The 22,099-nt window shown below is 42.3% G+C and overlaps 1 protein-coding gene across 4 annotated transcripts in view; it reads right to left on the reverse strand.

Moving 5' to 3' along the window:
• LOC102012090 (chromosome unknown open reading frame, human C10orf90) overlaps positions 1–7,910 on the reverse strand; it is a 211,426-nt gene extending 203,516 nt beyond the window's left edge. For 2 of the 4 annotated variants that reach the window (XM_013503017.1, XM_013503016.1), the window contains exon 1: positions 7,375–7,894. In XM_013503017.1, coding sequence (XP_013358471.1) covers positions 7,375–7,611 — 237 coding nt within the window. In that variant the 5' untranslated portion in view covers positions 7,612–7,894. Of the gene's footprint in view, positions 1–7,374 lie in introns of all 4 variants that reach the window. The other 2 variants (XM_013503019.1, XM_013503018.1) reach the window with 2 other exon arrangements.
• Between the last annotated feature and the right edge of the window lie 14,189 nt (positions 7,911–22,099).

The following is a 22,099-nucleotide window of genomic DNA, read 5'->3' on the forward strand; positions in this document are numbered from 1 at the left end:
TGTCTCATTTATTTTCCTTTCCTTTTTCAGTTTGGAAAGCTCAGTGATTTTCTTTGGTCTACCTGCTGTTCATCTTACTGCTCCCAGTAACTGTTTTTTTATGGCTAGTGTTCTCTGTCTCATCTCAGTTTCATCCTACACAGCACCAATTGTTTTTTGGCCCAGCTAATGAAGACCTGAAGCAAACTTCTCAAGCTTAAGCTCTTTCTATGCACAGCTTCCTGATCTTAGGAGCTGTGTCCTCAAATTCTACCTGAACCCCTGTGTCCTCAGCCCAAAGAGACTACTATGCTCTATTTAGTTTCTCCTTCTTGTACCACCATCCAGAAACTGCCACTTTTTGGTCAGAAATCTCTTCCCGTTCTTGTCTTTGTTTATACTCTCATTCTTCTTGCTAAGCACAGAAACCTCCCAAACTTTCATGAAAGATGTATCCAAATGCCTCCTTCTCCATGTAATCTTGCTGAGTTCTCAGATCCACAGCTCTGCACAGACACTTAACAGCTACCTTCCCCATCAGATGATGAGCAGGAGCCATGCCTGTGTAACCTGTGTCCCCAGCATCTAGCAAAGTTCCCGATACACAGTAAGTTCTTGGTGCATAAGTTTTGAACAAGCCAACCCAAGTGTTTCCCCCCTAACCGCTCTACTCAGTTAAGGAGGAATGGAACCTGGAAGAGCAAAAGCAGATTTGTGAGACCTTCATTCTTGAAAGAGGTGCTCAGTGAAAGAGTTGTGGGAAGGAGTGGTGCCTACAGCAGAGAGACAAAGGGCCTCCATAAATGCCTTCTACCACTTGCTTCTGGTGTGCTTGGCTCTATCTGAACACTCCTGGGTGCAGCCACTGCTGTTGAGAGATTAGCTGGTTCCCTTCCAGCACCAGGCAGGAAGCACCAACCTCTGAGTGGACACAGCAAGGCCAGAATCCTCCTCTGCCCCCTCTAACTGTGTCACTGCGCTGGCTCCATCATTGCTGGGCTTCACAGAATTTCCTCTCTGGAAAAACAGGGCTTGTGTGTCTTACACAGCTGTGGTGAGGATCAATGAGGCAATTCAGGAATCAGCTGACACCAGTCTCCTTTGTTCCTTCTCTGTCTCTCAAATCTCCTCACACACAGTAGTCTCAACCTCACCACTCTCATGCCTGACTCACACCTACCCTATTGCTATCCCCCATCACAACCCAGCTTTCCTAGCATGGCAATTCAACTGGTATCTGTCACTTTCTCCAGGGTTCACGTGGTTGCAAAATATTGGTCTGGTTTTCAGAATCACATTTTCATGTTAAAAACATGAATTTGTGGGGCTGGGGTGTAACTCAGTGGTACAGCACTTGCCAGCTGGGTATAATTCACTGGGCTTGATCACCAGCACACACATACTCTTGCACACACACACAACAACAATAACAACAACAAAGCTTAGATTTCTGGACACTCACCCACCTCCACGTCCAGGGCCCAGGGTTTCTGCATTTTTAGAAGGTTCTCCCAAGTATTCTAGAGGACACTAAAGCATGAGAGCTAATCAACCTGGTATGAGGTGGTAAAACACCGTTTAGGTCCTTCTAAGAGTTCTGAGAGAGAGCTCCAACAGAGAGAGAGAGAGAGAGAGAGTGAGGGGGGGAGAGGGAGAGAGAGAGAGGGATCCATCTTATGTCAGAAATGCCCGCTAGTGCTCTATGACTCTGCCCTGGCCTTATCATGCAGGAATTTGCCATGTACAAACTCATATGCTCAAAAGTTTTTGTCAGCGGTGAAACTTGCAGCTCACCATGGAAGGGGATGGCTTTGGGTGGAAACTACAGTCACCTCATGGCCAATTTGTAACCAATTTCTTGATGTATGAGGATTTTCCCAAGACAAGAATATAAAGAAGGTCGTAAATCCCAGTCACTTGACTGTTTGAGTGGGCAGCGAGGGACAGCGATTATTTGGTCTTGATTTGAAGAAGAACCTACACAGGGACAACATCCACAAGACACTACTTATAGTTTCCCTTGGTCTGGGGGCCACATCTTCGTGCCGTGGCTCTGTAGCAGAGCTGGCTGAAGCAGAACAAAGATGTTAGAATCTGGACAATAATGACAACTCATTTTTATATGATACTGTCTCCATGCCAGGCAGAGCCTTTTATATTGATTATGTCTTTTCACCACCACCCCCAGCAACCCCATAAAGTAGACATTATCTCTATCTTCATCAACACAGATGAGGAGACTAAGCTCTGAGTCACATAGGACAAAAAAACTGCTAAAGTCACTCAGCTAGCAAGACACCACAGCATCTCAGTTCATTGTCCTTAATTGCAATACATTTCATTGCCCAGCTTGCTTCTCTTGATATGGCTGAAAAGTGGGCATGACTTCCCCAGCCATGCTGAAGTCCCTAGGGGAAATTGGCCAAACAATATCACATGGATCTTATAAGCCTTGGCTGAAAACGCCCTGGGTCAAGTCTTATTTCTCCTACCATAAAACACTGCACAGTGAGATTGGAGACTTCAACTGCCACATTTGCCTCCAGATAAAACCAAGCTAACTGCAGACTTCTGACCTCTCATGCTTCTTTGGGACACTGAGACCTGACAGCCAGGCTCCCCTTGGCAAATGAGAGGAGGTGCTGGAAGATTATGGAGACAGGTAGCATTGAGACCCACAGATTATCATTATATTTCCCTTTCAATTCCAGGATTTCCCTCTTTCTGTGTTTGGATACAGGATAATAGGAATTCCCAATGGAGGCTCCCAGCAATTGCCAACAAAAGCTGAGATGTTGAAACTTCTAAGAGGAATGGCACTTACACACCCAGTGAGCGGGTAAGGCAGCTCATTCTGGAGGGCCAGCGACATCGCTGCAGACAAAGTTGCCAGCACATCTCCATAAAAGCATCACTATCAGGCCAGAACTTCAGGAAGAAAAGTGAGACTAGTAAGACTTTGATCTTGGAACAGCTCTTCCTTCAGCTGTGTTGGAAAACAGGTAAAATTGTTTTACACCTTTTGATAACTATGAGAAGAAAGGGAATGTTTGTTTTCCTCCTGTTTTGTCTCAGTGATCTCCTTATCCCCTGAATCAAGTTATCTTGAAGTCCAAGCACTTAAAACTTGAGTGCTTTTATTTCTCAAGACCAGAAGAAACACTGAAAGCATTTGAAAGCATTCATCAAAACCCAGAATGAAGTTTTTCAGCCCTAGTGGGATATCAAAACCATCTTCTTCTAGCCATGATAGAATAGAATAGCCAGGCAAAAGCTATAACACGATGCTTTCCAGACACTGGTCAATATGCAATGCAGGACTGCTGAGGGAGAGGAGTGCTATAACTTCCCTGATCCCAGAGGCAGTTTCTTGGTCTCAGTCTCCCCGCTTCCCCCCCACCCCCGTACCGGCAATCAAACTCATGATGTTGCACTTGCCTGGCAGGTGCTGTTCCACTGAGCTAAATCCCTAGCCCCTTCTTGGTCTCGGTTCTGAGAAGGAAAACTCAACTGAACTTGGAATTTCAGTGAGCAGAGGAGGCAGAGATAGGATTTGGGACAGCTGACATAGTCAGAATTTGTGAAGAGTAGAGAACTGCAAGGAAAGAGGTGCTAGACCTCCTCAAATCTTCGGCTAAATACCGATTTGAACCTGTGAGAGAAATAGAGTACCAAAACCAGGAAAAAACTACCAGAAGGTGGTAAGTCAGACAACTGTAGGAGCCAAAAAGACTTTCCATTCCTGGCTTAAGTGTAGAGATCTTGTTATACCTGGGACATCAGACTGAATCCTCAGAAGGGTCATATCTTAATAGTGGGGCTAAGTTAGCCCTGGCACAGAGATTCTTAGCCTCAGCACTATGGATATTAAAGGCCAGATAATTCTTTGTTGGAAGGCAAGCAGCTGCCCCATGCACTGTAGGATAGTAGCAGCATCTCTTGCCTTTACCCACTAGAAACCAGAGACATCTGCCCTCCCCCCACCAAATTTTCACAAGCAAAACTGTCCAAAGACTACCAGATATGCCTGGAGTATGGAGCAAAGTCATCATCAGTAAAGAACCACTGAAGCCTAGTTTGGACCTGTTTCCACAGATCTCAAAACTAAGCCTCAGCAGAACCAACCTGTGTCCAAGTTGTTTAACCTTATGCCAGAGCAAAGTTCTATACTCATCACAAGAACAGAAAAGAACCAAGCACTCAGTGATGCAAAGTTCACTGTCTCTAAAACTCAATTTAAAACTGGAATGCAAACAAGCAAGAAAATATGACCCATAATCAGGAAGAAAACTAATCAATAGAAACAGATGCAGTAATAACAGAGATAATGATAAAATGAGCAGACAAGGGCTTTAAAACCATTATTATGAATTTGTTCTTTTCTTTTGCTCAAGAAGTTAGACGAAAACATGAATGGAATGAAGAGAGAAATGGAAGACAATAGTGGTTTTTACCTACTTCTTTATTGTCAATGCCTCGACACTGCTCTGCGTCCTGAGTCATGGTGGCTTTGGCCAGGCCATAGGCATATGTAATTTCTTAAAGTTCACCATGATCTTTATACCCATTGAGAATGGAGCATTAATGGCTAAATCCTGCCATGACACCCCTCCCCCCAATGAGTAGAAATGAGAGTTGCAAATGATGACAGAAGTTTTGAAAAATATTGAGAGGCATGGCCAAATAGTAATTTCCAAATAGAAAAACTTTCCCCGGCTCTTCTCATGATTAAGTGTATTGGAAACTCACCAATCAGAAGATAGCTGGGCAAGCCTTGGTTTTCAAGCCCCCAGATGATCAGAAAGGTCCTAGCAATGAATTGAGAAGGGACTTACATTCATACTGCAGGAGATACAAGAACATCACTGAACTCTACATGGTTTCCCTTCCTTACATTAGTGAACCCATCCCAGCTTTGCTTTATAGGGAGTCTTAGAATGTGTCCATACTTGAAATGTAGATAGCAGGCATAGCTCCAAGATGTGCCCACCCCATGACCCGCTAAGGCTTTGAGGTTATCTGAAATTTATCAAATACATATGCAGAGAGAAATGCCCTTAACATACAATGGTCCTGTTAGCTTGGGACATTTTAGAGTCAACAGAGGTCTAGGTTTTGCAAATAAAAACATAAAGATCTGCAGCATCCTCACCCTCTTCTGCTTCCTGCCCTAGTTACGGTTGTGCTCAATAGGTTCTACTTATGGCTCCTACTAAATTCAGTGTAAGGAAGAGGATGAATGTGGCTGGACCACAGCTGAAGTTATATCAGGTCACTGCTTGCTAAGTAACAGGTGGTTTCTCCAAACATTAACACAGCTCAGGACTAAGTCTATGGTTTTAGAAAAATCACAGTCTGTAGATCTTGTACATAACTCAAGCAGATTTGCTAGTCCTCACAGAAAGTACTTGAAATCCATAAGGTTTTCACAGAAATAATATCTCACAAACTCACTGTACTAGAAAAGCAACCAGTCTTTTTTTAACCCAGCACCTTTGTGCATTGAGAATTTATACTAGTGACCTTGCTTATTTTTCACCTCATCAGGCACTATATGTTCAAAGCCAGGAGCAGGTTAATGGATGACATGTGAGCTGATGGAAGACAACCCAAAGGCTGTTAATTGGGTTCACTCATCTATTCAGCTTGGGAAATTGAGCAAGGAGGTTTGCTTCTTCCTACTTTCCTCAATCTAAATGGTGCTGATATGCCCCAATGAGAATAATAAAAAGTATACCGTAGTTCAGTGGATGTAGAATATTTAATTTCTGAAAATGTTTGGTACTAAAAGTAGAACAAAGTTCAAATATAGGAGGCTCTGATCCCATCTGTTGGTTTTTAAACTTGGCCTTCCCTTTAACCCAGGAAGAACTGGACCACTTCTCACATCACAGACACAGCAAGAACTGCACAGACATCAGAGTGATTGTCCGCAGAGGGGCCTGGGACTCATTTGAACATTGGTGGCTCAACTGTTGGTTTTAAATGGTGGTGGAGAGTTAAATCACACACAAAAAATGATCTAACTGTGACTATCGGTATATCTGAAATTTTTACAACTTCCTGTAAAGATGCACTTTTTTCTCACTGTTATCCTCCATGAGGACACAATAATGAACAAATCAACAAAGTTTAATACATGAGAAATAATGGGAATATAGGAGTGATTGCTATGTAGAGTTTAAAATGGAGCCATGAACACTATTATAAAATGCATGATGATATAATTCAAGTTTTTCCCTCTCTGGAGGACTGGAAAATAACCTCAGTGAAAATTTTACAATGATAAAATTCTGTCCCCATCTGATTAATTACTTGTGAATAATAACATCTCTGGTTTCTTTCAATTATATTCTAATTGCACACCTTTTGCTCTGGTTGATTGGGCAATGAAGTAATGAACAACTATTACTGAATTTAATTAACATCATTATTTCTATGGCCTTTACATCTCTGTTGTGAACATGAAAACTCACACATCAGGGCTAGAACTGAAAGAAGACAGCCTTGAATCCTGCTAAACCTGTTCCCTCTACAGTGTGCTACCTTCGTTCTGCCAAGTACAGGGAACAAAAGAGCTGAGCTTTTGCCAGCATTCATGGGAAGGGTTTCCTAATAACAGCATCAATATTCAGAAAGGTTACCTTTTCACAAAACACTGCCAATTTGTTTGTTAGGTTTATCAAAAGAGATGGGCAAGTGAGGTATCTGGGAGTCAATTACAGTGTCATTCATAATTTATTCCATGTACAATAAAGAGCTGATCAGATTTCGTGTGTGTTTACTTTCTGAAATGATAACCTCTTATGGCTAACACCAGTTGCAGAATATAAATATGTTTCACAGTAACATGTTTATCTCACTTTGACATTTTAAATTCCCAAAGTTCCTTCTACCACAAACTTGTCTGCACTTGAAAATTAGAGTTCATCGCGGGGGGGGGAAAAAAAAACACTCTTGAATTACTTTGTTTTAACGTGATCAAGGAAAGTCCTATACATTCTGCATAACACATAAACAAATAAGAATTTGTTTTTAAAGACAGATAATTGAAAACTTACAGAGCTAAGAATATTCAACTCAAATAAATGTCCTGCATGTTTTTAAATGTGAATACCAATAACCCACCACTGCAGAAGTCTTTAGAGCCCTACTGAATGTTCATAAATGCAGATACTTGTCATGTGTAACTAACATCATATAATGTGCCCCCCAATGTTGTTATTATAAAAACTGAAAGAAATTAAGGAACCAAAAAACTTTAAGAAAGATTACAAATAAATGTGGCTAATTTCTTAGACCAGATTAACACCTGGGCTGTCTGTGCGACACACAGCACTCCATTTCTCTTGGAACTAAGTGTGCACTCCATGTCCCCGCCTGCCTCAGCCGTACCTCATGTCTGCTGGTTGGTGACTCAGCTGTCTTCAGTCCTTGACACATATGGAGGATACAAACTTTGGCTCTTCTCTGGGAGGGAAACCAGTTACTCTTCACAAAATCCATGACCAGCACATGGTTTTTCAACTCTGTGCTAAACGTCTTTATCTGAAAAGTCCGGTGGACAGCCGTTCCAGTGCGGCCTGTGGTGAGCCCCTTCTGAGTTTTCGCAGGCATTCCAGAGTGCTGCATGATACTCGGAATCTTGTGACTTCAGCAAGTGAGCCGGGCAAACACAATTTTCTTTGTTTTACCCAGGTATTGAGTGCAGCAGGAGGGGCTTGGGAAGCGCCCCAGCTCAGCCCTGTTCAGTGCCTTCCAACTCTGCAGCCAGCTGTTCCAAAATTCCCCACGTGACGGAGAAGGATGTGGACCGGGAAACCTGGTGGGTGATCCTTATGTACCATTAAAAAAAAACTTCCTTCTTGCTGTGATCTGACCAACTCCAGACTCACGCCTCAGCTCTTAGGTCACTCTGTCTTCTCCGATTTCAAAGAAACAGTTTTTCTTTTCCACCACATTCAAGTTCTGAATGCGGAATTCTCCTGGTTACCAAAAGGTTCAATATGTTTTTCAGTCTGTGGGCCCTCAAAGCCAAATAAATTATTTACAGAGCTTCGTACAAAAGAACCAGGAGGGATAATTGCTGCTTTTTAGAATTCCTCCTTTTTCTTGCCAGGACTGAAAAGAACAAGTGCAGACTGCCTACCGGCACAAAGAGCGTCCTCAGCCCTGGAGCAGATAACAGACACATTCAAAGGGAAAAGAGGACTCCCAGTGCAGAAGAGATGGCTGCAGTGGGCGCTGGAAAAACAATGCACCACTCAGAAGGAATGTGCGTGAGCTTAGAGCTGGGCTCTGGTCCTGGGTAATTCCCTTACCACACGGAGCCTCAGTTTCCCTAGGAAAAACATTGAAATGAAAATGCCCTTCCTGCCATTTGCAGGGTTAGTGTTAAGATCTGGTGGACAATACAATGAGAAAAGAGCACTGAGCAACAGAGCCATGGGAGGCATCCTTCTCAAAGTACAGCTGCACATTTTCTGCCCAAATTATTTTGCACAGTTCTTGTTTCACTCACATAATATGATAGAGATTTACATGCTACAAATTACTGGGTTCTAAATTTAAACCGTTTAGAAACACAGATCCCTGAGAGACTCACACTTTCATTTCATGTTATGGTGCTGTTTCTATTCACCTAATCTTTTAGAGATGATAATGACAAGTCTTGGGTCAAGGCTGTCCATCAGGAGGAAACAGATGACAAAGAACCCCGGCTGTCTGAGTGCAGACACACAACTCTGCTCCACAGGTGATTTCCTCTTGGCATTTGGCAAAGATCCCCGACCCCTTGAAAAAGTAATGCTCCTGTTCCACGTTGCAAGCCAGGAAGGAGTCTGAAGAAAAGGGCTCAAGGACTTTCCCGGAAGCAGAGCTCCGGTGCCTGGCCCAACACCTCACTCTTTCCTACTGTGGGAAAGAGCTTTGCAAATCACACTCAGCAGGGCCAGGATATGAATGGCAGAATGATAAACTTCTGCCTGTAGGGCAGTGGAAACACTGAATCTGAGAACTAAAACACAGGAGGCGATGGAAGACTTCAAAGATCATTTAGGCCAATGTTCTCTCGAGTGTGAAGACAGCAGACCCACAGAGATTAAACACTGACCCCAGATCAGAGTTTTATTCATTGTTCCTCAAGCAAAACCCTGTTCATTTCAGCCTGTGGTTCTCCCAGGATGTCAGTGAGAATGTCAAGACCCAAATGATTTGGCAGCCAAGACCCAACGGTGACAGGTTTGATTCACATCTAAGAGTCATGCTGGAAACTGCTCACATTAAGGACAGCCCACTATGGGGTGTCATTTTAGATTTGGAAATGCCATGTTAAAGTCAGCCAGGAAAGACATTGCGGCAGTAAAGATATTAAAATTAAACACTGACCTCAAAGAAAGAAGGAACCTGTTCTCCTGTGTGGGGACTGTGAAGGCCAATTCCTGTGCCAATGAAGTCTTCTTTGAACCCACTCTTACTAGTGCTTATCTGTTCCTGCCCAGCAGACCCTACAAGCCTGGTAACAAATAGTCCCACCTTCTAGCACCACAGCACAGTAAAGGACTCAGCCATGTAGAGACTGCCAGGACTACCCATCCAGCTGATCCAAGACCAGCAAGGTTTGACTACCCGCTGTGAAAATCACTTGTCATGGAGATTCAGGATATCATCAAGGCTGTGTGTGGCTTTTCCCTCTTCCTTGACAGTAGGCAGTGGCCGAGCTTCAGCGGGAAAGTGTGGGCTGAACAAAAGCCTTGGCACTGTCAGATTCAATTCCTCATTATGCGGAGGAGAAGATGGAAGCCCAGAGGGAGGGAAGCGGGGATGAGAGATCAGAGGGCTGGAAAGAGTATCATGTGGACTCTGGAAGTTGAGTTTGTATCTTTGCCCCAAGACAAAGTAGCATGTGGTTGTGGATAAGATCTTCCTCCTCCAGGTCCAGCCTTAGTTCTCTTTATCCACAGACCCCTGGCTATTCTGATACCTCTGGATTCAACAGAGTATTAATTCAGACCATATACAGACAACACAGCACAGAGCAGCTCCACTGGGCAGAGCCCTCCTCAGTAAAGGTAATAGCCTTTTGTCTGTTCACATCCTTCCATCTGGCCTTGGAACCAGTGTTCCTAGGGCCCTGCAGGGCCACAAACTCCACAGTTCAGTCATTGTGCATCTTAAAGCACAGCCTTTGAGTCAGAACACTTACTTTTCCCAGGTACTGGTAGTGTTGGCCCTGCAGCCTTGGGTGAACTGCAAAGCTTTCCCCTGACTTGGTTTCCCAGTCTGTTTAATAGGATAACAATAATTACTTCTTTGATGAGCTGCTGTAAAGACTGAAGGAGTTGGCACCAGTAAAAAGTTTGGGACAGAGCCTGGCACCGGATCTGTACTCTGTAGACAAAATTTGTCAATATCTCCCAAAGGCAAAGACTTTTCAAAAAGTAAACAGCCAGACACACGGCTTTAATACTAATGAGAAACAGGAACTGACCCTATTTCCAGGGCTCCCTCTGCCATGTAGTGGTGCCCAGAGCTGGGATAGAGGTCAGCCTTGATTTCCTCTCATGGGAAATAGTGATAGCAAACCCCAGCAGACTTGTGAGCACTGTTTTAGGTAGTTAGTGGATATGAAAGTGGTTTTTATAAGTTGTATGTTTTAAACCATTCTGATGCTATTGTTTAATGACAATATTTTAAAAATAGCAGAAGGAGAAAGCACAAGGCACAAACACAAACTGAGCTAGTTCTCACCCAAAGGACAGAAAATTAGCCCTAGCTACAGTCTAAAACAAGTGTCAGTGTCAGACAATGCGATGCCACTGCAGTCACTCACACTGCTCGAGGACATGCAACATTTTTGGGTTGCTCAGAGCTCTGTTCTTGGAGCCCTTCCCCCACCTCCACCCCCAGCTCATCCATACAGGCCCCATGGGAACCACAATACCTTGCCTACCTCACTGGCATGAGAGTGGACATCTGACTGAAAAAAGGCCAATCAGACTCTACCCTCATTATGATCTGAATGTCTGTGTGGCCCCCAAATTCCTATATTGATACCCTACACCCACAGTGTGATAATATTTGGAGAGGGGGCCTTTGAGAAATAATTAGAGTTAAACTAGGTCATGAGGATAGGGCCTTCCTGATCAGGTTAGTGCCCTTGTGAGAAGACAGGCAGGGACCTATCTCCTCTTACCCTTCATAGGGGAACACAATAGAAAAGTTCATATGAGAACAGAATGAGAGGTGGCCAACCAGGAAGTCTCATTACTGGGGATCCAGTCATGCAGGTACCCTGACCTCAGACTTCCAGCCTACAAAACTGTGAGATAATATTCACCAATTATTTAAGTCACCAAGAACACAGTATTTTATTATAGCAGCTGGAGCTGTCTAAGACAATCCTGAAGAACATTAATTCTGGGTACTAGTTAATTGGTGTAGGGGTAGTCACCACCTCACATAGAACCAATCCATGTCTAGACTCAACCACACAGTGTGGGTGGCCAGCGTGCAGCACAATGGAATGTTTCAGGCACTACTGGTGCAGGTGGCAGCTGACCCAGAGAGGCAGAGGCCAGAGATGGGAACATCTGGATGGTTCTAGAGCTCTGGCTCCTGCCCAGCCTCATTTTGCCCGTAGATTCAATAAGAGACTCCAATATCTTTATAATACTCTCCCCTGAGAGCAAAAGCAATTATACATCAGTTTATACATCAGTTACTTGCAACCAACAGAATTTAGTTGAACTTTGAAAAATCCATTCTTTTATTAAGCAAATGCAAAGTGTTTCATTTTTTTTTTTTTGTTTGTTTGTTTGTTTGTTTGTTTTTGCCAGGCCCTGTACCAAGCACCAGGGATGCAGCAATGGAAGGGACACTCCACTTTCACGAGTCCAATGTTTACCGAGGGACAGAGACTTCACCAAGCAGTCAGGTATAGTGAAGACTTGTGATGGGGTCCTTAGCAAATGCTCACAGAAGAAGGGACATTACATAGAATCTAGAGGGATGACTGACTATTGGCTGAACTTACAGCTAGTGTTGCATGGACACAAGTCAACTGACATCACTCTGCTCTGTCTCCTATATCTTGTCCTAAAGCACTGGGCTGATTAATCTTGTCAGCTTTGCTGGATTAGGAGAGTCCTGGAGTACTCCAGTCCTGGTTTGTAGGAGCACTAACCACATCAATAGGCTAACGCATTGACAAGTGCAAAGCTGAACAAGCTAACAGGAAGTAGGGCCCAGACAGAGGAAGTGGGTCATGGGGAATATGGCCCTGGGGTCTATACTGGTCCATGGCCTCTTCCTCTTCATGTTCTTCCCTTGCTCTCTGTTTCCTAGATTCTGTGAGGTGAACAGCTTTCGTCTACCATGCCCTCCCATCATGACATTTCTCACTTGCAGCCACCTAACCAGGGATCAAATCCTCTTAAATCATGAACTACAGTAAACATTTTCCCCTCTAAGTCAATTTTATCAGGTTTTTGATTGAAATGACCAAAAGCTGACCAATACAAGCATTCATAGATGAGCATGGGGAAGTATTGACTGAAGTCATATTTTCTGCTGACTGCTGGAAACTACTTCCTGGATTTTTTTGCTGTTCTGTTCTCAAAGCAAATAATTCAGACAACTGTGAAAGTTAGACCTCTGACCCTGTTAATGTCCTACAGAAGATCCTATTCAATTTCCCTAAACTGGTCTCTGAGGTAACTAGCTGCAACTACATCATTGTCAGTGATCGCAATCTCAGAGCACCAAATCAACACCAGGAGTGTTGAAATATATGGGAAATTAGTCCCGTACTCCCTCCTCACCCCTGATACAATATGCAGTGCTGTATAGGGTATGCATTGAAGTATTTAAATAATGAATTATTCAAAAAGAAAAGGAACTGCGGGTACCTGATGCCAAGAATTCATGTCTGTGAATTCTTAATCTGTTCTCCAGTGGGATTAGCATTTACGACTATGAAAGATGTCCTAATTATGCAGTTTCAGAGTTTATTTTCTGCAGGGCCCATGCAGATCTAAAAAGCATTAGGCAACAATAAAAACAGATGACTATGAATTTCTGAATTCATAATTTAGTTTTCCTTTCGGGGGGAAGTGACATTTTTATTTATGGATGCTCCACTCATCAGGTGGGTGCTAAGGTTTTCCGCCTTTCTCTGAGGCACAATGCTTACTGCCAGCACATCCAATCATGTTTAAAAAAAAAAACAACAGATATTCAAGATCCACTGTACTGTTTGTGACATAGGACAGGAACACTACATTTCCCTTCCTGGCAGTCCTTACCCACTGGGATACTAGAATGAAACCCAAGCTCTGAGAATTACATGGCCCACTATGAGACGCTAGGTGAGGGAGAGGTGAGACAGCCAGGAGAAGGAGAGGACATAGTTCGCTTGATGAGTCCAGCTCCCCAGCAAATACTTCAGCTGAGCTGAGTAGTGGCCTCCCTGTGATAGAAGAGGTGTGATGATTTCAGTCATCAGAGACAGGTTCTCATTAGCTACTCCTTCAGTGGATGAAGGAAAATGAAAGAAATCCATTGCACATACATATGTGCATATGTTCACGCACATGCGTGCCTGTGTGTTTCTCCTTTGTAAAGGATAAACTTTTTTCTGCTTCTTTTACGATGTTTGGAAATCTTGGTAATTTGATGTTTGGGAAGTAACAAAACAGGAGAAAACTGGAACAAGAATGCAGACAATATTGCCATATTCATTTACAACAGTCACTTTCTCCATCTTTTTGCAAGCAATCGATAATCATATATTTAGCACCCACTGCGTGTTCATCTCCGTGCCAGCTACTCCAATTAAATATTCAGAGCCATTTTTAATGCCAATGAAAACACAGACAACCCTCAGTTGGGCAGAAATCATGAATTTCTCCTTCAAACCCACTGAAAGGAGTTATTTAAAGATGCCAAATGATATTTTCCTATTTTTCTTCCAATGTCTACAATAGTTTTTGAATGAAAAAACCAAAGACTTTGTAAGAAACTATGTGTGATTTTGAAGAATATTTGTCAGCAAGCAGGAGATGAGGATAATAATTATGGTTGAAGTTTGAAAGTAACATCAAATTCAGTTTCCTATTTACATCCTGGAGTAACTGAACTGCAAAGGAAAAGCTAGAGTGCCTGAACCTGCCTCTGCCCTCTGTGAGGGATGATGACATTGTCTTTTAATAGACATAGAACAGCTCTTGTGTAATATGCTGAGCTATGGGAGCAAAGGACAGAGACTTGTTGCAGCAGCCTGAGTAGACATGCCACTTTTTCCATATTTATCCCACAAATGTGTTCACTGTCACTCTCAGGTATATTTTCCTATAAGGATAAATTAAGTTTTCAATGAGTCATGCTAAACCAGTTCCTGAAATACAATACTTATCAGGAAAATGCCCAGGAGAAACAATAGGCCTAGCCCAACAGACAGTGTAGCCACTGCTGACCCTCTGTATGCTCTCCCTCCTGTTGAAACATTAGTGTATGGGGTGGGGTGCTGCTTGGGCAGCAACCAGCACCCACTACCTGCATTGCAAGTAGTGGACATCTGGCAGATGAAGCTTCGCTCCCAGGCTACTCTGTCGACCTTTCTCCTGGTGCCTATTGAAAGTACAATCTTTCACATATCCCTACCATTCAGCCAGGTCCATGTTCCATGCCAGGTGGTCCTGTCATGCTTGAGAGGGCACTTGAGCCCCTAAGAATCCACTTATTTAGTATCAAGGTGATAACCTCAAGATTTTCAATATTCTCAGAGTAACACACAAGGCTCATTGAGTCATTCTCATATACCAAGACCAACAATGGATATGAACAGAATCCCATCTTACCAAACATCATTATGAAAACCAGTTCCATGGACATGATTGTGTCATTTGAGAAGGTAAAAGAAAGCTGAGATTAAAATACACATACATAATACACATACAAACACACCCATAAATGTAGATATATAACAGTCCTGTGTGTTTTCTGAAAATGAGGTTGGCCCAATGTAATTTACCTTCTAGAATTTTTCACATAAATATAAGTAAGAAATTTCTAGCAGCTGGCTGTGGTGGGGCATGCCTGTGATCTCAGTACTTGCAAGGCAGAGGCAGGAGGATCACCATGACTACACAGAAAGCTCAAAGCCAGCCTGAACTTTATAGTGAGAACCTGTCTCAAAAAAAAGGAAAAACTTTTCTAGCAACCCCAACTGTCTCCAAAGGTCTGCAATTTTATGACCTACAGGCCAAATGTAGCCTACAACCCATGTTTGTAAATAAAGTTTTATTGGTATATGGCCATGCCCATTCCGGTGTATCCTGTCTATGGTCCCTTCATTATTCATAACATGGTAGAGATGCATTGTTGCCTGGGCTCTGAAGCTTAAGGTATTTATTATGAGCCTTGAGAACCCTGAAATGAGACCGTCTGGTAAGGGAATGAACAGACTCTTCAGTAATCATAAGCTTTGACACTAGCAGAATGGACCAGCCCAGGACCACATCTACCTGTATGACAGTATCACTATGTGCTTCTAAAAACCATGTCTTGGAGCTGGGGATTTAGCTCAGCAGCACAGCACCTGCCTGGCAAGTGCAAGGTCATGAGTTTAATTCCTGGTACCAGAAAAAAACAAAACAACAACAACAAAAAAAAATCATGTCCTTCCAGGACCCACCTAGATCACCACCCTAGATCAGAATCTCTAGTTGACAGGTCCAGCATGTGGGTTTGGGAAACAAATTAGCTCACAGCAGTTCCATAATGATCTGCTTACTATCTGGTTTAAGTGAAGATACAATTGTTATTTCTCATTTTCAAGATGAAAAGGAGAGACTTCTGTGATGTATGTTGGTCAAAGATGGGGCCAGAGCTCAGCCTGAACAGCAGAGCCGACTATATTAGTCTACAACTGCTCTTCACAACCTCTAAAATCCATGACCCTAAAAGTTCCAAATAAAATATAAAAATAAGCCTCAAAGGCAGCTTGCACATTTAGTGTATAATCTGGCAAATGCACATACTCTGGATTTAGTATGTTAAAGGAAGGCAGGCTATGTTTTCTAGGAACTAGGGCTGGTACAGTGGTACTTCGGCTCACAAACTTGATTCTTTCCATGACTCTGGTCACAAACTGAGTTGGGCGAGAACTCAGTCAAATTCAATGTTTAGGTTCAATGTTGACCTTATGGTGAAATTTGACTCCGTTTTCATCCAGTTTGGTCTGTGACCAGAATTGTGGAGAGAATTGAGCTCATAAGCTGAGGTACCACTGTATAAGAGTGGGCACATTCATTTGCTCATTCATTCAGTGAACATTACTAAGTATTGGCATCAGATAAGATAGGTCTGTAACCAAGAACAAGATAGTGTGACCTGTATTTCTATGTCTTCAGCGGGGGATATAAGCCTGAGGAAGTACCATCAAGGTATTATTCTTAAGCACATGCCAAAAAAATGTCTGAGGCGGTGATGGCCAAGCTTTTAGCATTTGCGATGATACAAACAGCCTGCTGTGCACACTTTCCATAGGTTCACCACCACTGGCTCTGAGGTATCTTCTGCTGTACTCAAAAATAGGGATAAATGTAAACACTGCTATTTTGGCACCACCAAAAGGAACTGATGCCTAACTGATGATTTTCTCTCTTATTCCTTCATTGAAGCTTGGAAGCACACAAGTATTGATGCTTTGCCTATGCCATGTCCTACCACAACACTGGCCACAATCGATGTTGGGTAAGTGGACAGTTCCGCCTCAGCTGTGGGACTCTCTCTCCATGGGGTCAATGGGCTTCTGCTGAATGGGTTTGGATGTGATGCAGCAAAGAACACAGTTCTTCTGAGAGTATCCCATGCTTATGCTGCACTTGAGCACTTGGCAGGCACACTAGGGAACCCACAGGCACGCTGCAGCACCATTGCTGAGTAGGCAAGCCAGTTGGATGAGTCTGGTTCTTATCTGTGTCCAGTGTGCACTATCCCTTTCCCACTTCTTGTCCCCAGCTACCAGGCTCAGGGTGAGGCTGGCTGTGCATATCTGCTCTCTTCCCTCTCATGTGTCCTCCCTCTGAGGTCTCAGCCTTGTAGCCCTTTATTCTGTGCTGGACCGCCCAGCCTGTGTTCCCAGCCAGCCCAGTGTCCGATGGGAAATGGGCCTAGGATTCAATTTCTCTTCCCTGACTGCTGATCACAAAGGGCTCCCTCCTCCAGTTTCCAGCACATTTTCTCCTCTGTAGCTTCTGTTTCCCTGATCCCAAGTCTGCTCTGGCCGCGGGGATCTCTGTTCCTCACCCTGCAGTGAAAACTCAAACCTGATGACAGCTCTGTTTTTAAGTAAAGAAAACAGGCTTCTGCTAGAGAACTGAAATGAACTGAAGAATGCAGGGCTGGGCCAGGTGAGTCTCCTTTTCACAAGAACAAAAGGAGAAAGTCAGTGTTGTTTTTTATTTTTAATTGAAAATCCAATCAGCCACTTGCAAGAACTAAAACAGTTTTAAAAGTTAAAGCTCAAGTCCTCTGAAGAAGCAGGTGAATCCCTATAGATGTAAAGGTGGAAAATGAATCATTCAAAATCCAGTGCCTGGTCCCAGAGGCAGGCATCAGTGGAGCTTCCCACTAACCTGCACCTCCCTCAGGTTCCAATCCTGCCTCATCCCTGGAATTTCCCCCAAAATTTCAATGAGGTTGTGTTTCCTCTTCATTTATATATTCATGCCAGGGACATTTTCTGAGACACCTACCCCACACCAGTGCTGGGTTAAGGATGCAAAGTAAAGCAAAAGTATTTTTAGCATAGTATGATGTGTTGGCTCAGGTTCCCCACTCTCAGCAGTCAATGAGTTCCATCTAAAGTTTTGTTTTCTTTTGTTTTGTTCTTTGGTAGGCACTGTAAATAGGATTATTTTCAGTATTTTTAAATAACTCATAGTGTATAGAAATGCTCCTGACTTGTGCATGTTGATTTTTGTAACCCACAAGCACACTGAATCCACTTATTAGTATAATAGGTTTTTGGTGGGATCATTAGGATTTTCTAGCTATATGATCAAGTCCTCTGCAAACAGTGACAGTTGAACTTGTATCTTTCTGACTTGGATGCCTTTGCTCCTTTTTCATGCCTACGTGCACTAACAAGGATTTCTAGTACCCTGTTGAGCAGAAGTGGCGGAGATGAACATTGCTGTCCTGTGCCTGATCTGAGAGGAGGATCCTTTAACTTTTCATTGTTCAGTGGGATGGGAACTTGGGCTTCTCATAAAAGATGGTATGTTCTTCTTCCTATACCTAATTTTTCAATTATTTTATTACAAAAGGATTTTGGGGGGTTTCAAAGCTTTTTCTGCATCTGTTCAGATGGTCATGTGGGTTTTGTCCATTCTGTTAATTATAGCTCCTTTTATCTCTTACTTTCCACTTGCCTGGAATATCTTTTTGCATCTCTTCACTTTTAATCTCTGTCTTTAAATTGGAGTGAGTCTCTTATATGAATCACCTACTTGCGTCTTGTTTTTTAATCCACTCTACCACTATATTCAGACATCTTCTGACTAGAGAATTTCATCCATTTATTCGAGCTATTTATTGATAGGTAAAGACTTATAATGTGATTTGGTTCATTGTTTTCGATTGTTTTATAGACCCTTTGCTCCTATCTTTCCTTCTGAAATTCTTTCAGGATTAAATGAGTATTATGCTTTGATTCCTTATCTTTTTGATTCCTCACTTTTTATGTATCTACTATAGGTTTTCGCTTTGTTTTGCTTTTGGTTCCTGTGAAGTTTTCATAAGACACATATTACAGTGTGGTTATTTTTCATCCTTCTCATTTCGACCCTACTTCAACCCTACTTCGGTCTATACGTGGACTCAAGCCCAACCATAAGGACAAATAATAGGGAGGAGAGACAAGGCTCTAAGTATTTAACTGGGGCAGAAGAGAGAGCCAAGCACCATGAGTTCAGGTGTCTCCATCACACTCCCTCAGTTTCTCATAGCTGCCTCATTTTCTTCCTATCTCCCCTGTCCTTTTATTAGCAGATACAGGAAAAGTTTTATGTTTTCTTGTATCTCAGCCAATGGTGTTCACAGGACACTTCCTACACCATGATCTTTAATCTGATTAATAGGCCTAAACTACATTTTTATTTCCTCCTGTCTTGTCCTATTTCTGTTCTATCAATCAAATCGCTATGGAGAAAGTAACCAAACTAACAGGAGCTTACTCTTCCCCAATTCACATATCCTGATTCCATTTATCTTGCTGTTGCCCTTTTACCTTACTGCTTTCAAGGATTACATGAACACTCACATGTGTTAAATTAGGGGAAAATGCAGCCTTATAAGAGGGATTTATCATTTGCATAAAATACTACTATCTAACAGCTTTGTAAACCATTGCAGAAAAGTTAGGGCTTAAGCATGCAGGTCAAGGCTGCCTTAGCACACACAGCAAATATCTTCCTGGAACACTCAATGTAGGTCAAGAGTATTGTAGTTTGGACCATGATTGAAATACAAAAGGATCTGGATTTTTAAAAAAATCAACTCAGTAGTAAGATGTTTCCTGTAGTGATGCATGCTTATAGGAATATGAATTATTTGCAAAGGTAGCTCCAAGTTTAAATTGTTATAATTTCTCTTAAGCAATTTCTAGCTGACTGACAGCTTGTCTTTCTGTACGAGTGACCCTTAAACCCTATGACCTTGATTACCACAGATGATTGGATAAGTGATGGAGGTTCAATTCAAGGTTAGCCAATCAATTTGTAAACAGAGGCAGAATGACTGAGTTAATTAGTTCTGAGAGACCAGTCAAGAAGGAGATGTAGGCTGAGGTCTGCTTGCAAAAAAACTGACAGCAAAGACCGTATGGATAAGAGGGAACACCTGTACATACTGAATTTTAAATCCAAGAAATACTCTTTTCTAATCATCTGCTTACTTCCACATATGCATTTCTCTACCTTCTAGTCAAACAGCTGCCCTTGCTGGAGATACACCACAAGCATCCAGTGGCCTGTTTTCTCCCTATCTTTCTTAACATAAGAATTTTTTCCAGGCTGTCAGCTTCCCTCACTCTGTCCCTTTTCTTCTTTCTTTTAAATTTACCAGCTGTTCATCACTAGCCTCTGGAGAAGGCTTCAGGGACACATGCCAATTATCTTCCGAGAAGAAGGCCAGCTACTCATGGTGAGAATTTCCAAGGCTTAGTGCCCTCATGCCCTAGTTATAATTAACACAATTTTCAAGTTCAAAGAAGTTTATGTAAAGGACTATATGACCAAAATGTATAAGATAATCCAGGCTTCAATTATTCTGTTCAGTTTGCAACCAACTTAATTTTATTTTTGTTCCAAAAAGAATTCCCTTCCTTCAGCTGAGGATCAGAGGATAAGTATAGACCCAGAGAAAAATCTTAAAGAGCTTGTAGTCTAGTGGAAAGTAAAATAAGTACACACGTTAGTCAGGATTCTTGGGGTTACAAGTGATAGATACAAGATCAGTTTTATGTTTTCTTGTATCCTAGCCAATTGTGTTCACAGGATACTTCCTACACCATGATCTTTAATCTGATTAATAGGCCTGAGCTACATTTTTTTTTGTTTTATATTTATTTTTATTTCCTCCTGTCTTGTCCTATTTCTGTTCTATCAATCAAATCACTATGGAGAAAGTAATCAAACTAACAGGAGCTTACTCTTCCCCAATTCACATATCCTGATTCCATTTATCTTGCTGTTGCCCTTTTACCTTACTGCTTTCAAGGATTACATGAACACTCACACGTTTTAAATTAGGTAAAAATGCAACCTTGTAAGAGGGATTAATCATTTGTATAAAATCCTACTATCTAACAGCTTTGTAAACCATTGCAGAAAAGTTGGGGCTTAAGCATGCAGGTCAAGGCTATACTAGCCTGGACAAAGAAGGGAATAGGTATTGGTTTAAGAGTCCAAGGGTAGAGTAAAGAATCAGACCACCAGGATGGCAGAATTCATTGAAAAGCAAAACTGGGTACTTCTGAGCTCTCCCCCTGCACACACCACTACGGCTTAACTTTTTGTCAGTAAAGTGGGAGAATGTCTACATTAGAGGGTTGGAGTAAACATCAAATTTCAGAAATCTCAAAGCAGTGTGGAGAATGATGCAAGATAGGAGCTCGATAAATTTCTCCCATTTCCCTTTACAGACATCCCACAGTACTTGTGAAACACTGGGGCCAAGCTGCAAGCATACTCAAAACATGCAATGTGTTACTGGGCATGCTTTAGGTGGGATAAAATGGAAAACCAAAAAGTAGGGGGACTTTTGAGTGACTGGGGAGAATCTTTCGGGTGTGTTATAGTTTATCCTGGAATGTCCCTCCAAAGGCCTACATGTTCAAAGCTTCACTGTCGGTTGTTGGCATTATTGGGAGGTGGTAAAATCTTTAGTAAATACTCTCCAGTTGGAAGAGGTATATCTTAGAGTTCTCTAGAGGAACAGGTTCAATATAAAACATATGTACAATTTAACAAGGAATTTAGGAAAAGGGCCTACAGGGTCAGAATTGGAGGAATTCCAGTGGCTGTGTGCTGGATTAGAGGCAGAGAATCCAAAATGGCCATCAGTGCCCTGCAAAGCCAGAGGACCAAGAGTAGCCAAAGGTTAAAGTCCTGGAAGCTCACAGAGTCACTAGTGCAAAGTCTGTATTGGAAAGTTGAAGAGTCCATACTGGGAGCCTGATGAAACCAGAGATCAGCATCCAAGAGCAATGACAAAGACTGGGCATCCTCCCAAGAAAAGGAAACATTTCCCTTTCTTTCCTTCTTCATTCTGTTAAAGCTGTAAGCCTATTGGCTGTTTCTATCTACATCCAGGGTAAATGTTCCACTCTGTTTTCTGATCTACATGTCAATCATCCACAGATACACCCAGAATTTACTAATCTGCTAGGTGGTTCTTACTCAAGTCAACTTGACATAACATATCACAATTAATGAACCCACCCCAGCCCTTGCCAACTTGACAACCAGACACATCTCCCTAAACCACACTTAGTCTCAAAATAAATAGAAAGTTCACTATATGTAGTTTCAAAATAAATACTTACACCTAATAT

Source organism: Chinchilla lanigera, unplaced genomic scaffold (genome assembly GCF_000276665.1).
Source record: "Chinchilla lanigera isolate Chin_1 unplaced genomic scaffold, ChiLan1.0 scaffold00076, whole genome shotgun sequence".
Classification (NCBI taxonomy): domain Eukaryota; kingdom Metazoa; phylum Chordata; class Mammalia; order Rodentia; family Chinchillidae; genus Chinchilla; species Chinchilla lanigera.